Source organism: Carassius auratus, unplaced genomic scaffold (assembly GCF_003368295.1).
Source record: "Carassius auratus strain Wakin unplaced genomic scaffold, ASM336829v1 scaf_tig00005249, whole genome shotgun sequence".
In the NCBI taxonomy this organism is placed as follows: Eukaryota; Metazoa; Chordata; class Actinopteri; order Cypriniformes; family Cyprinidae; genus Carassius; species Carassius auratus.
In genome coordinates, this window is record NW_020523643.1 from 140001 (window position 1) to 156699 (window position 16699).

At 33.2% G+C, this 16699-nt stretch overlaps 1 protein-coding gene across 2 annotated transcripts in view; it reads left to right on the top strand.

Annotated features, from left to right (window-relative positions):
• LOC113070795 (dedicator of cytokinesis protein 2-like) overlaps window positions 1–15246 on the top strand; it is a 100498-nt gene extending 85252 nt beyond the window's left edge. For both annotated transcript variants that reach the window (XM_026244237.1, XM_026244238.1), the window contains exons 31-51: window positions 1–34; window positions 1193–1278; window positions 1443–1599; window positions 3968–4008; window positions 5574–5664; window positions 6963–7073; window positions 7177–7266; window positions 8088–8192; window positions 8284–8425; window positions 8541–8622; window positions 8734–8818; window positions 10007–10093; window positions 11647–11823; window positions 11897–11980; window positions 12093–12230; window positions 12329–12447; window positions 13335–13425; window positions 13540–13635; window positions 14427–14526; window positions 14609–14757; window positions 14953–15246. The exon at window positions 1–34 is cut by the window's left edge and continues 174 nt beyond it. In XM_026244237.1, the coding sequence (XP_026100022.1) occupies window positions 1–34; window positions 1193–1278; window positions 1443–1599; window positions 3968–4008; window positions 5574–5664; window positions 6963–7073; window positions 7177–7266; window positions 8088–8192; window positions 8284–8425; window positions 8541–8622; window positions 8734–8818; window positions 10007–10093; window positions 11647–11823; window positions 11897–11980; window positions 12093–12230; window positions 12329–12447; window positions 13335–13425; window positions 13540–13635; window positions 14427–14526; window positions 14609–14757; window positions 14953–15021 (2134 nt within the window). In that variant the 3' untranslated portion in view covers window positions 15022–15246. The remainder of the gene's footprint in view (window positions 35–1192; window positions 1279–1442; window positions 1600–3967; window positions 4009–5573; window positions 5665–6962; window positions 7074–7176; window positions 7267–8087; window positions 8193–8283; window positions 8426–8540; window positions 8623–8733; window positions 8819–10006; window positions 10094–11646; window positions 11824–11896; window positions 11981–12092; window positions 12231–12328; window positions 12448–13334; window positions 13426–13539; window positions 13636–14426; window positions 14527–14608; window positions 14758–14952) is intronic.
• Window positions 15247–16699: the final 1453 nt, after the last annotated feature.

The window sequence follows — 16699 nt, forward strand, 5'->3', positions numbered from 1 at the left end:
GTGTGAAGAAAACCACTCCGGACACTTCAGAAAGGTTCAGAGACACACACACGTCTGTTTTTATATCATGGCCTCACCTTGACTTCTCTTGTTCCTAATAAAATCTAAACTCAACATTTTTACATGCAAATAGCACGTTATTTAATGCTTTTTGGTCTACGCAAAAATGTATGTAAAAATGAGTTAAAATATATTGCTTTAATTGTATGAAATATTTATAGTGCTGATGATTGAATTTAAACATGGTAAAATGTGATTTTTTTTCCCCCAAAAAAAATATATTTTCTTGAGTATTTCTGTATTTCAAGGAAATTGATTTTTAACATGGTAAAATGTGTTAATTTTTTTTAAAGCATTCTACGGAATATTTCTATAATTCAAACGAAGTTTAAAAATGTTTTGAAAATTAAAAAAAAATGTTTTATTAATACTGAATATTTCTATATTTCTAAGGAATAAATTTAAAGATGTAAAATGCATAATAAATATATATATATATATATATATATATATATATATATATATATATATATATATATATATATATATATATATATATATATATATATATATATATATATATATATATATAGGAATGGGTTTAAACATGTAAAATGTGTTAAAATATCTTAAAAAGATTCTATGGAGTATTTCTATAATTCAGAGGAATGGGTTTAAAAATTTGTTAAAATATTTATCTTTATGCATACTACAGTAAATATTTCTGTAAGTCTAAGGAATGAATAGGAAAATGTAAAATGCATTTAATTTTATGAAACATTTTTCTGGGGTATTTCTTTAATTCTGGGAAATGGATTTAAACATGGTAAAATGTGTTAAAATATTTTTACAAATATTTGTATTGAATATTTCTATAATCTTACCAAACGGGTTATACATGATAGATAAGGAAATATATGTCTACTGAATATTTTCATAATTCTGAAGAGTGGATTTAAAGATGGTAAAATGTTTAAAAACGGTGAAAATCTGTTCAGATTCAATCATTTAATGTAGTTCTGCTGTACGATAACCTTATTAAGACTTGTAGCATGTTTAGGTTTGAAATAAGATTATTTTTATTTTACATTTCTTTATATGAACGTTTTCCGTCTGCTGCCCACACACAGAGTAGCAAATGCAGATTGCTATTGTTGAACTGGTGAATGAAGTCTCTCTCTCTGCCTCTCAGTTTGAGAACGAGATCATCCTGAAGTTGGATCATGAAGTGGAAGGGGGAGGAGGAGACGAGAGATATATGGAACTGCTACAGAGCATGTACGAACACACACACACACACACACACACACACACACACACACACACACACACACACACACACACTGTGGTCTTGTATAATGATGGCTTGACTCCATAAGAAGCTCCAAATCCTCCTGAAATCTCCTGAAAGCATGAGCCGTTCTGACTGTGTGCCACTTCAGTCTTTTAGAGTGCGCTCAGGGACGCCCCCAGCTGCTGACCGAGGTGCAGCACTTTGTTACCCTGGTGACCGGCCTCCTCAAGCGTCTCCTTGACTACCGCTCGGTGATGAACGAGGACAGTCGAAACAACCGCATGAGCTGCACTGTCAATCTTCTGGTAAGCCCCGCCCACTTCACACATCACAGACATAAAGCGGCTCTCTGATTGATCTGAGTTTTTGGTCTCCTGATGGGTCCACCTGTTATTTGATTTAACAAACACACAGATTAATATTCCAGCACGGAATCTGGAGGTTAAAAAGCATATCCTGAACAGTTGTTATTCACTAAAAGCATTGAAAATAAAATGAAATATAAATGTTAGATGAAACACTTAACTGTGAAAAACTTTAAAAAAGAGAAATGCTGCCTTGACAACTAAAACAACAAAAATAAGTTCTAAAATTACTAAAACAGAATAAAAAATACGTGAAAGCTGTATGGAAATAATGTAAAACACAAAGTAATAAAATGACAAAAGCACATAAAAAAATTACTAAAACTTCAACTAAAGTAAAAATTGTAAATATTAATAAATACTGTAAAAAGTATAAATACACACACTACCGGTTAAAGGTTTGGCATGATTGAGATTTTTTAGCTTTTTTTTTAAACACACCTCTTCTGCTCACCATGACTGCATTAATTTGCTCTAAAAATACAGTAAAAACAGTAAATATTATTACAATTTAAAATAATGGTTTTCTATTGTAATATATTTTAAAATATATTTTATTCCTGTGATGCAAAGCAGAATTTTCAGCAGCCATTTCTCCAGTCTTCACAGCCATCACAGAAATAAGTTATATATTAAAATAGAAAATAGAAAAAAATAGAAAATAGTTATTTAAAATGGTTATAATATTTCACAATACTACTGTTTTACTGTATTTTTTGATCAAATAAATGCCGCCATGTTGAGCAAAAGAGACTTCTTTCAAAAACTCATAATTATTCCAAAGTAAAATAACTGATCATTTATCATACTTCAAACATTTTGGGTGTTTGCTGAGGAAAGCTTCCATAATTCTGTTAAATAAACACCTGACTCTATTAAAATATTTAACTTTAGAGTCTAACTCGTAACTCGTCCAACTTCTATTTCCTTTTTTCTTGAACGCTTGCCTCGGTTGTGTTTCCTTGAGCAATCAGGATGGAAACGTTGCCTTATTCACTTTTTATTCATTTCCATGCATGAATCAAATTGATGGAAAACAGCTAATGAAGTACGGACCTGGGCTGCGTTTCCCAAAAGCATCGTAAGCCTAAGTTGATCGTAAAAACGATCGTACGACTGATCTTAATATTACGGTCTGTTTCCCAAAAGCATCGTAGCTTAAGTAGCACTTGAAAATCTTCGTAGATCTACGAGTGCTCTGGAGTAATCGTACATCCCCAAGTGCATCGTAAGAAGACAGATTTATGAGGACACCTGCAGGAAAACCGGCAGATTACACTTTTATCTAGATTTAACACACTGCAACGCGAGTAATATAATAATATTTTGATTGTACTTTATTGTACACTTTATTGTACTCGTTTATTGTTTACATGAATTTATAAATGAAATAAATAAAAAGGGGAAAACAAGATAATAAAAAAAACACATCTTTGTTTTTCTCTATCTCCTCTAAGAGGACATTAATTTCAATCCTTTTGAAAGGTATCTTTTCTTTTTTTTTTTTTCAGCCATTTTGTCAGTGTCTCCGCCTGTATGTAGGTGCTTTATATAGACTTGATTGTATTAATTGGTAATCCAAAACAGATGACAATTAGGTTAAACGTTCAGAATACGATTCCATATAAGGTTACATTTTAGCACTTCGCGAATGGACAGCGACTCCTAAGTAGCACGTAGAGCGCGTTCTCGCGCGTTCATGTTAAGTGCATTTTTGGGAAACGCTCGTGGAATTGCTGCGAGCGTTCGTAAGTTTGCACGTAGAAAACGCTCTTAAGAGCTAAGATACATCGTTATCGGGAAACCCGGCCCTGAGCTTATCAGGAAGAAATAATTATGAAAACATCCAGAAGAGTTATTGTGAAGTGATTCCCACATGAACATATGTTTTAAATTTGAGTTCAGCCGTCAAGTTCCTTTTCTTTCAGTGATGAATCTGTCAGCTTTAAATGATTCAAACACGAAGACCCAGGTATAATATTTCCTCTAAATAAACACACACACCCACAATTAACAAATTAAACCTTTATTAATACAACAGGATATCTATATTATTTCTTCTGCTCCTCTAAAATAATTCATTGGAGATTTGAGTTTCTTCTACTTGTTTTCTAACAGTCAGACTGTCGCCGCTGCAGCTTTTATCCGTCAGGGTTGAATTGACTTTAATAAATGAATAAACTATAAATAAGCATCATCTCGGTGTTTGCATTACATATCAGAAGCTCCCAAAAACACACACTCTCATCTTCAGAGAAACATCGACACAGAGGCTCAAAGTTAATGTTTGCGTTTCATTGCTTTTCAGAATTTCTACAAGGACATCAACCGTGAGGGGATGTACATCAGGTAATTTTCATATTAACTCTGTGTGTGACTGTGATTGTAAGTGCTTGTGTGTTGGTTGTGTAATCTGACGGGAGATTATCTTGGTCTTGCTGAATTAATGTCAAAATCCAAAGGATAAGCATCCAAGCATAGAGACGGACCGGACCGGACCGACAGAACGAGACGCTGTCGTGTTGTTTGACATACTGCTACCTTACAGGCACATTAAACTTAAATGAGCGTGTCTGCAGAGAGGCATTCTGCGGGGTGTAAAACATAGCATAGTTTCTTATTGTCAGTAAACAAGATCAAATTATGTGTCACGTCGTGGAGAAACATTGATTCATTTAGCTTTAATAAATGACAAATGGAGATCGTCTAGTTTATTTATAACCTCATTTTATGTTCGTCATGACCTTTGACTTGTGAAATGAGAGAGAAAAAATGGAGATATTATGAAAATGACAATAATTCTAACACAATAATGTGAAATCATGATGTGCATCTGTTCTGCACCTGTTTTGATCTATCATTTACCTTCAGTAAGACTAATGAACTTAATTCTTGATGGATTGCTGGAAGAATAGAATAGAATAGAATAGAATAGAATAGAATAGAATAGAATAGAATAATGTACAAATCAATGTTGGAATTGTTGCATTTTAATAAACTGTAAGTTTTGAAGATGTAAAAAAAAATATAGAGAGATATATTTCTCTGAAAATAAATATCCAAGAATGAAGCCACACTTCAGGAGGGTTTGGACTCTCTGCTTCGTGTGGTACACACCTTATCTTCCCGTAACCATAGTGAAGTCACTTTAACAGCAGCATAATGACTTTATGTAATACTGCCTCCTTCTGGTAAATGTGGAAACCATTTGTTATGATCTGAAAGAAGTGTATACATGTAAATGTATCACTTATAAACACACATACACACACACACACACACACACACACACAATAAAACATTTTTTTTTTCATTATTTATAATATTTAAATATTTCTAAGATTTATTGTTTTGTTATATGTATCCTAATTGTGTGTGTGTGTGTGTGTGTGTGTTTGTATGTATGTATGTATGTATGTATGTATGTATGTATGTATGTATGTATGTATGTATGTATATATATATATATATATATATATATATATATATATATATATATATATATATATATATATATATATATATATATATATATATATATATATATATATATATATATATATATGTATATGTGACCCCCGGAGCACAAATCCAGTCTTAAGTCACTGGGGAATATTTTTAGCAATAGCCAAAATACATTGTATGGGTCAAAATTATCAATTTTTATTTTATGCCAAAAATCATTAGGATATTAAGTAAAGATAATGCTCCATGAATATAAATATATACAATTTTTTTTTTTAGCTGTAATATGCATATATATATATATATATATATATATATATATATATATATATATATATATATATATATATATATATATATATATATACATATAATCATGAGGAATCCATGAAGATAATTTGTGTTTATTTATTTATATTTATTAATTGTAATGTTTGTGTGTTTCTAAGGTACCTCTACAAGTTGCGGGATCTTCATTTGGATGGAGAAAACTACACAGAGGCGGCTTATACACTCCTCCTGCACTCCAAACTACTGAAGGTCAACAAACACACAGACACACACACATTTAGTTTCTTCATCTTCATGAAGACTTCTGTTGTTTTCTACTGAGAACTGTATTTTTATCCACTAAACTTAATCCTCACAGAAACATTGTTGCATTTTTATATATTCATTAAAATATTATTTTGGTGTGTTCATTTATCTTTGTCCTCATGGAGAATGGATTTTCAAGGAATTACGTACAATATGCATCTCATTGATAGATTAAAAGGTTTATTATGGATTGCAATGTAAACAGGAAGTTGTGATCAATTGTGGCTGATTTCAAGTTTTACTGTTTTTGAGAGGACATTTTGACCTCACTATGTAGGTTAAACCATACACACACACACACACACACACACACCTCTGACACAAGGTCACGTATAACAAAGAGATGTTTTGATTGGTTCACTGGAGACAGACATCTTCCGTGTCTGATTTACTGGTGTCCCTGACGAGCCGCCAGCAGATAAAGCCTCCAGGTCACATTTATGAGATTTCTGCAGCGCGGCTGGCTGGTTTATAAAGCGTCTTACCCTGCTGTGTGATTCTCTCTGTCTCTGATGAACACTACACAGTCCATACATACATATGGTATTTAATGTTCAGTTTCTACACACGGCCTCTCCTCCCATTAGAAACCACTTCAGTTCAGCCTCTCGCTTTATTTCCTGTCAAACAAACCTGTCGTGATTCATTCAGCCCTGTTGATGACTGTGACAGTCTTATTTTAGTCTCAATCATATACTCTAATGTTGCTAATATTCTGAATTAGATTTTACTTTTAAATTTACAGCTTTCATTTTAATTTTACTTAAAAGTTCAGTCATTTTGTTGTGTTTGTGTTTGTGTGTGTGTGTGTGTGTGTGTATACACACACCGTATATATTATCATTTTCGTAATTTATATCTCATTTAGTTTTCTTTGATTTTTTTATTTTAGTTGTGTGTGTGTGTGTGTGTGTGTGTGATCTTATCTTATCTTATCTTTTCTTATCTTATCTTATATTATATTGTATATTTTTAATTTCTTTTATTTCAGTACTGAATAAAGGTGGTTTCTGTGGTTATAGTTTTAGTAGACTATAATCCTGACATCACTTCCTGTTTACATTTCATGATTCCAATCCATGTTAATCCAGTTGATCTAATAATGGAATGCGTATTGCACAGTTCTTTGATTGTTAGTTTTTCAGTTTTGCATGGCCAAGCATCAGCTATATTAATTAAGGGCATGTTGTAATCTTTTTTAGACTGTTATATGATATAATAATAATGCGATGTGTTTGCAGTGGTCAGAGGAGCAGTGCATGCTTCAGCTGGACTATCAGACGCTTCAGACCCAGCGGCAGCTCAAAGAATCGCTCTACGACACCATCATCAGCTACTTTGATAAGGGAAAGGTCAGCTCATCTTCACATTAATAGACGTGCTTGGATGTTGAAGACTGACCTCATGAATGTTTAACTGTGTGTTTATGTGTGTGAACGTGTTTTTGCGTGTCAGATGTGGGAGGAGGCCATCACTCTGTGTAAGGAGTTGGCAGATCAGTTCGAGATGGAGGTCTTCGATTACGAGCTGCTCGGACAAAAACTGGTAATGCACAATAAACTTATACTTATATTTATTTTTCTATGAAGGTTTTGCACTTTTAACTATTATATTATATTATATTATATTATATTATATTATATTATATTATATTATATTATATTATATTATATTATATTAAATATTCTTTATTTGTCCATTCTTTTTTACTTATGTATATTTTTATTTAGTTTGTTTATTTTTTGCACTTTTGGACATATTATATATTTTTTTTATTGTATTTTGTTATATTATTCAATCATTTAAATTTCTTTGAAATGTTCTTTGTAATATTATATTATATTATATTATATTATATTATATTATATTATATTATATTATATTATATTATATTATATTATATTATATTATATTATATTATATAATAAATTCTTTAATCTTTATTGTTTATTCTTTACTCTTTTTTTCTTTTTTACTTATGTATTTGTTAATTATTTAGTTATTTTATTTTTTTGCACTTTTGCACATATTATATACATTTTTCAATGCATATATTTTTATGTTATTCAAAATTTTACATTTCTTGCAATGTTTCACCATTTCGCAGTTATAATACATTATATTATATGATGCATTCATATAATAATAAATATTTGATTGGATTTTTTTTTCTGTTTTCTTATATATTCTTTATTTAGTTTTTTTTTATTATTATTTACACTTTTGAAAATATCATCGTGCATCATCATATATATGATCATAAATATCATATAGCATATATATCATATCACTTTTGTTTTACTTACACACTAAACTGTCTTCTAGCATTATTTGGTCTTTTAGATTTTTAGCGTTTCCTTTTGCAGAACCAGCAGGCCAAGTTCTATGAGAACATTATGAAGATCCTGCGGCCCAAGCCGGACTACTTTGCTGTGGGATATTACGGCGCTGGCTTCCCTCAGTTCCTCCGGGTCAGCATGTGGTTATTATCCTCAGCTAATGCTGGAACTTTGCTAACAGATATGTACTGTAATCTAGATTGTGATGTTTTTTTTTCAATAGAATAAGGTGTTTATTCACCGTGGGAAGGAGTACGAGCGCAGGGAAGATTTCCAGAGTCAGCTGATGAGTCAGTTCCCCAGCGCTGTGAGACTCAACATCACCACGATGCCTGGCGACGACATTAAAAACTCCAACATGCAGTGTATCCGTCACATAGACTGTGTATTATATTATTTCACTTTGATTCCAAAGACACATACTTGCATATGTTTGAATATAAATGGCCGGTCTGTTGTTCTTAACCGGATCTGGATCAGATATCCAGTGTTTTACAGTCCAGCCGGTTCTTGAGATCCCGCCGCGTCTGAAGAACAAACCGGTGCCTGATCAGATCATCAAGTCAGTCTGCAGAAAACACAAACCACGTTCATCTCTTCACCTTGTGTCGTGCTCTGATGCTATAAACTTTCTCTTCTCTTCTTCTCTTGCTTCTTTCTGGTGATTCTGTAGTTTCTACAAGTCTAACTACGTTCAGCGGTTCCAGTACTCCAGACCTGTGAGGAGAGGGAAAGTAGATCCTGATAATGAGTTTGTTGTGAGTTTTAGCTGTTTATTTAATGTCAGTTCAAGCAAGCATTTAGAGTCAAACTAACTTAAGATAATTCTACTTTCATGGACACAGGTTTAATTAGAATGCATCACATCTACTTGGATGCTTGAAAACGTCAACACATCCAAAGCTCAAAATAAGATTTAATAAATTACCCAGTTTGTGGAGGAATTCATAGATCAAGGAGAATTGTTGGATTTTATTTAAATGATTTATTGCAACATAGACTCATTTAAAACACATTAAACATGAGTAAATTGCTTCTTGCTGCAAAGAAAATATAATTTAACTAATTATATTCCAAAAGCTGATTACAGTATTCCACATATACAAGTGGCTGAAAGTATTGAATAAATCTTTTTAATAAATCATTTAAATTTTAGTATTATTAAAGCATTTATTAAGATTTAATAAATAAATATACTTTACATAAACATCAACATAGAACAGTGTTGATGTAGTATTATTATTAATATTAATATTACTATTTATAATATTTATATTTAACATTTTCACTCATTTAAGTTGTATTACTTTTATGTGCTGTTGTCACTTTTATTAGTTTAGCTTTATTATCTGTTTTAGTAAATTTAGTACTTCATCTTCACCTTATTTTATTTATAGTTTGTTGCCAATGCAATGTTTCAAATTTCCATTATTTCAGAATTTATTTTTTTAGGTTAATTTTATTTATTTGTTTAGCTTTATTTAAAGGAATGAAAGTGATTTGTAATTACTGAAGTTACTAACATTGACCCTGTCACATAAACACTCACACATCTGTGTGGAAGAGAAACAGCTGGTCATTTATGCGTCATTGAGATCATGAAGGAGCTGACAAAGACAGGAAGGAGACAAAACTGACGATTAATTAATGACATCATGCAGTGTACATTTTGAGCAGCAGGTAGAGATATCTGACCATTTCTGTTAATGATCAGACACACTGCACAGTAAAATGAAGCCAAGCACCAGAAAGCACAAAATACTGTATGTGACTGTATTTTAGAAAGAAAAAATCACAAATACCCTTATCTCCTGGACTTCAACATTTTCTGGTTAGGTTGAATATTTTTTTTGCCTGTACAAATGCATTAAAACAATAACACACACAAACTCACCCATTTACAGACACTGTTCTTCTTAAAATCTGACTTTTTTCTCTCTCTTCAGTCTATGTGGATTGAGCGCACCACATTCTTAACCGCTTACAAACTTCCAGGAATCCTGCGCTGGTTTGAGGCCACTAGCATGACCCACGTGAGTCTCTCTCTGTCCCTGTCAGTCACACTGAAATACTCTGAAAGACTTGTGTTCTGCGTACTGTGCAGTCTAAACTGGACAGGACTCTTTAATCAGTGTGTCCGTATACATAACAGAAAACATATTTAAAAAAAAATATATATATTTTTATAGATGTATTTGGTTGCACTTTATTTTACAGTACGTGTACTAACATGTACTTATAGTGTACTTACAGTGTATTTATCTAAGAAAGTTCTGGTAATACAAGGTAACTACATGGGGTAGGGTTAGGTTTAGGGGTAGGTTCAGGGTTAGTATCTTGTTATTACATAGTTATTGTAATTACTATAATAAGTACATAATATGTACCTGAGGAACAGGACTGTAAAATAAAGTGCTACCATGTATTTTTTACTGAATATATTTTTATAACTAGAACGTGCATTATGCACATAATTTACATACTGTAAAAAAAAAAAAAAAAAAAAAAAAACTGTATGAGTAGTACATCAATCCAAAGTGATTTACATGGCACTTTTCACAATACACATTGTTTTAAACCAGCATTGCAGAAAAGATTTAAATGTTTATAATACTTTAATTTATAGTCGCACAACAGATCAGTGCTGGACTATATTTTGCAACAATATAAACAACCAAGCAGTGAACATTTGCTAAATATTGTGTACACACTGGGCCCCATCATACACCCCCCACAATGTGGCACAAGGCGAGCTTAAGTGTTTTTGCTAGTTTTAGCCCGACGCATTTCTCATTGTCCTATCCTGCATCACGTTGTTTAAATAGCAAATGCATTTTCGCCCATCTGTGCGCCCATGAGTATGCTGGTCTAAAAAAGAGATGTGCACGTTGCACATTTTTGCCGCGTTGCTATTATGAGGAACTGAAAACAGACTGCGCATACACCAACTCAAACTTAGTCTAAAGTCAATGCTGCAATATTTTTCTTGTTAGTAGAAAATGCACATCTAGGCAGGTCCAAAACGCACGTTCACTTTGCTTATTTCACACAGGGATGTGCAGCAGCAGAACACAGACATGCCAAATATATTACAAAATTAAGGTTTACAGTGTAAAATAATATTATTGTGTGGGCTACATAAATATCAAAATGTCATACATGTCATAATGGATAGTCATTGCTCATGATTCAGTCTGTGTGCCTTAAAATTCTGCAGTTCAAATAACGAATCTGAATGGTTTATTGCACGCAATGCCTAAAAATACACCTGTTACTCATTAACAGAATAGTGACAACCCTTTAAGACCACTCACCGGAAACGCCGATCACTTTTCCAGTCGACATACTAGCAAAAGTGTATTGTGAAACACCCTGAGTGCACCTGCGCTTAGATCTTTAAAAAAGGGCCAATTGTAAATATGTGGAAAAAGTTGAACATACTTTTACTGTATATGCAACCTTGTATTAGGAGCTGTGCGATAGTATCGTTTAGTCATTTTATGTCATCATATTATTTGATTTACTGATTTCCTCTGACGAGCAGATAAATTTATGATGTAAAGATATGTGAATATTTCTCTGCCAGACGACGGTGAGTCCGCTGGAGAACGCCATCGAGACGATGGGACAAACCAATGAGAAAATCCTCACCATGATCAACCAATACCAGTGTGATGACACTTTACCCATAAACCCCCTCTCTATGCTGCTCAACGGCATCGTGGATCCTGCCGTCATGGGAGGCTTCGCCAAATACGAGAAGGTCAGAGAGACATGGTGAGAAAACAGAGAGAAGTGCTGAGAGTAGATGCTGATGTGTGTGTGTCTTTCTCCAGGCGTTCTTCACGGATGAATACATGCACGAACATCCTGATGACAAAGACAAACTCATGAGACTCAAAGACCTCATCGCATGGCAGGTCAGAAACATTGGACCATTTGTTTTATGGCACTGATTCTAGAAAACGTGTAGAGTCATGTCTGGTTAGGACAGACGGTTAACCTGAATAAACTGTTTTTTGTCTCCTGTAGATCCCTTTGTTAGGCAGAGGAATCAGTCTGCATGGAAAAAGGGTGGCTGATGACCTTCGACCTTTCCATGAACGCATGGAGGAGTGTTTCAAAGAGCTGAAGAAGAAGGTGGAGAAGGAGTATGGAGTGAGAGAACTGGTAAGGATGAAAGTCAGAAAGCAGAAAGAGAAAGAAGGAAGTAAGAGAAAAAAGGAGTCAGCATTCTGCAACCTGATTTTTTTTGTCATCTTTTGTAGCCGGATATGGATGAGAGACGATCCACTCGGCCACGCTCTATGTTGCGCTCGGTTCGACAGTCTGTCTGCTCATTGGCTGGATCTGAATGTGGAACGCCCACTAAGACACACCCAGAGAGGTGACCACACCCACATGTGTATCTAGAACATGCTATGATTATTCCTGCAGTTCATGTGATGATATGGATGCTGTACACAGTATGAAGATTGTGTGGATGCAAAGTGTCTACGATTTTTTATTTTATTTTATATTATTTTGTTATTTTATTTTACATTATTTTATAGAAATATATAAAAGACAATATTTGTTTAAATATGTATATTTTAATTATTTTATTAATATTTGTTATACATATATGGTTAAATTTTTTTATTCATATTTATAAACATTGTTTTGTTTGATAATTGTTTGACATTTATATATTAAGTATTTTATTAATATTTTATTAATATTTGTAAATATTTGTAAATTATATATATATATATATATATATATATATATATATATATATATATATATATATATATATATATATATATTATTACTTTATTTTTTAAAGATTTTTTAAAATATTTATATTTAAATAATTGTATTTTTATATTATTTTGTTTGACATTTTTTGAAATATAGAAATTTGTTTTAGAAGTTTGTTTTAAGATTTATGTTTTAATACATGTATCAATATATGTTATTAATATACAGCTTCATTTGTCATTATTATTGTTTCGTTAATATTTGTTTTGTAAGAATTGTTTTATTTGTTATTAATCTATTGGTTTGCTTTTATTATTTGTTTTCATATTTCAATAATTTTATTAATAATATATTGTTTTACTATTGTATTAATATTTGTTTTAAATGTGAAAACAATGTAGCATATTACTGTTTGAATTGCTTATCATTGCATAATGTATTCTGTTTCGCAGTAATATTTTTAAAAAGTAGTAGGTAGTATACAGTGTGTACTTTACTCCAAACATAACACGTCTCTGTTTCTGTCTGTAGCACATCTCTGGACACTCCTCTCTCTCCGTCATTCTTCCCTCGTTCCAGTGGAAGTGTCAGTGTGATGGATGAAAGTGGTGTTGAAGTGGAGGTGAGGATGAGGAAGATATTGCTGTGACGTTTGGTTTATATTAAAAATGGACCAATGATTGCAGCTCTCCATGATGACACAGTCATGCTCAGGTGACTCTCTCTGTTCTTCCAGGTGAAACTGAGAAAATCCAAGAAGAAGAAACCCAAGCGTGGCAGTATGATCTTCATCAGCGAGGAGAAAGAGCGGAGCAGCACCCTCGACAAACGGGTGAGACAAAGAAAATACAGGATAGATGAGTGTAGGGGAAAACTACAGAAATACATGAATATAGGAATAAATCAATAAGAGTTCAATATCTGCAGAAAGAATAAATACAACTAAGAATAAATGCAGAAGTAAAATAACAATGAATTATTGTGGAAGTGAATAGCTGATAGAAAGTACAGTACTTGACTCACCTGTGCTGTGATATAATACTCCATTTAAAATGGTTTTAAATAGCAAATTTTGTAATGCAGAGTTTATGAGCTCATATTGCACTTTAAAAGTTAATGTATCACAACGCAGGACCAATTAAAATAAAGTAGTGAAGGTAAAATGGTGATTAAAAATAGAATAGAATAAATTATGAGTTAATTAAAGGGATACTTCACCCCAAAATGACAATTTTCTCATTAATTATTTACCCCCATGTTGTTCCAAACCCGTAAAAGCTTTGTTTGTCTTCAGAACACAATTTAAGATATTTTAAATGAAAACCGGGAGGCTTGTGAACATACCATAGACTGCCAAATAAAATACACGGTCAAGGTCCAGAAAAGAATGAAAAACATTGTCAGAATAATCCGTCTTTCATCAGTGGTTCTACCGTAACTCTATGAAGCGACGAGAATACTTTTTGTATGCGAATAAAACAAAAATAAAAACTTTATTCAACATTTTGTCTCCTCTGTATCCCTCCACATCACCGTAACGCAATTTCGACGAATCCGAATTGCTTTAAATCCATAGTGAATGTAATGATACTGTAATGATCTGAACTCTCTGTCCCTCTCTAGCTTTCCAAGAAGCAGGAGTTTCGCAGCGACACGAACCTGTCTGAGCCGAGTGAGAGCCGCAGCGGCCTCGTCAACTCCAAATCTATGCCCACTATTACAGGTACAACATTCACAAACGCTTGATGCTCTACAACAGAACAGGACGTAGTCAACAGACCGCTCATTTCCCACTCTGTCCTCAGGTCTGTCTCTGTCAGTAGCCAATGGGAGTGAGGAGGTGGAGTCAGCGCGGTCCAAGCGTGACAGTAAAAGTGTCTCAGTGTGTCTGCCCTCTGACCGCACCAGTGACCGTCGCTCCAAAGGAGTCATGAACCTGCTTTTTAAATCCAAGGTAACACAGTCGACAGAGATTTAACAAACCACGACCTCTGGGTATTCTGCTACAAAACACTCTGAATTGTTACTGTGACTGATTTCTTATGCGTCCTGATCTGAAATATCGTGGTTTTCTATCACGCAGCACATGTACATTATATACTTGATATCATTACCTCTATTGAAGTGTGAATATGTGTGTGTTTTTCAGCAAAGCTCCAAACCTGATGAAGCAAAAACATCATCTGAACCGTCTGATGGTGCATCCACTCATTTTTAATTCTGTATTTTTATTGTTTTGGCTGTTCATTTGTAATTTTTTTTTACCATTCTTAACTTGAATCTGCTAAAAACTGAAATGATAAACCTCTTAAAGACTGATCGTAACAGAGCTGTGCCTTGATTTCATTGAATGTGTTTTCAAATAAACTCTAATGAAATGAAATCAGTGTTTTAAAAAAAAGTGTATCGTCTGTCGCAACAATAAAATTATTTCCAATCATGACATTTTATCTTTATTATAAATACATACACAAAGGACATCACAGACATCATTCAGTGTTTTTATTCATGTCATGTTAAATTTAGTCATGTTTATCTATTTGAGGTTGAGTACTGTAGATGATCCAAACACGATTTGACCCTTTCAGCGATTTAGAAAGTTCACAAATTTTATTGGTGTAACAAGAGAACAAGAAGCATAAACAATAACGCGGTTATGATTCAAGTCGAAATTATTTTAAAGTCACTACAACATATTACATATGATTACATGTATCAGTACTTGATACAAACACAGCTGAGAAAATTGCCTTTTGACGATACATCTAAAAAGAAAGCTGACATATACATATATTAAGTACATTTTCCGTTTCATCCACTGACCAGTTCGTAAGATATGTGACTTTTGATACTGTGTATCAGGTTAAAACCTCTTGAACTTCGCACCTCATGAGGAGTGTATTTGGCTGCACTCTTTCTTGTTGCTTTTGAATGCTAGAACATGTCCTGTGTGAACTGTGATGATTAATGTTACTGTGTGTGTTTGCGAGGAGTGATTTAAGGAGCCATTTTCCCCCCCAATGGAAATAAAATGCATTTAAGGCATGGCAGGCTAGCTGTTGGCTTGTTGGTCCTTTGTAAGTGTTGCGGTGTCAAAGCAAAACAAAGCTAGAGCGCAGTAACATCACTTTTGCCTACTGCGGTTCGCCTATGGTATTAGCTTGGATTCTGTAGTAACTGCACTTCTGACACTCTCATTTCTCTGAAACACGACACTATTGAACCAGGAGATGTCGCAAAGCCCATTTTATGCCTTAACTCAGTTTTGACCAAATTTGTAGTTACTGCGCTTTGCCTTTGGATGGCAGTATAGTCACACATTTGGCAGAGAAATGTGCTGTATGCTGTTGACAACTTCTTTGTCAACTTTTTCTTTAAAAAGCACCTAGCAACAGATTTGGATATATTTAAAATTAATTTGACAACTTTTAGCAACTTTTGATAAGTGACTCAAACAATAAAAAGGCACTCATTTCCCATCTAAATTACACAAAAAGAGGAAACCAAAGACGCCTAGCAGTACACACATAACATGAATTAAGTTAGCTGCTATTTGCAATTGTACAGTTTGATAATAATCATTTAATAATTGTTCATTCATGATACACCCTAATAGTAGCTTGTACCTGCAAATGTTGGTCAGCTAGTACACCGTAAGAAAAAAAAAAAAAAATCTAGACAAATGGAAAATGTACAAGTAATTACTAAAGGTACATTATCCATTGTCCGATGTAACCTTGTAACCCAAAATGCAATGCATTATTTAAAATGCAGGTAAAAAAAAAAAAAAAAAAAAAAAAAAGAACAAACAAACTGTGAATATCTATGATTTACCATGAAAGATCGGGCCCTATTTTTACAGACTTTTCTTAGAGAGTAGCATACTAACTACACTG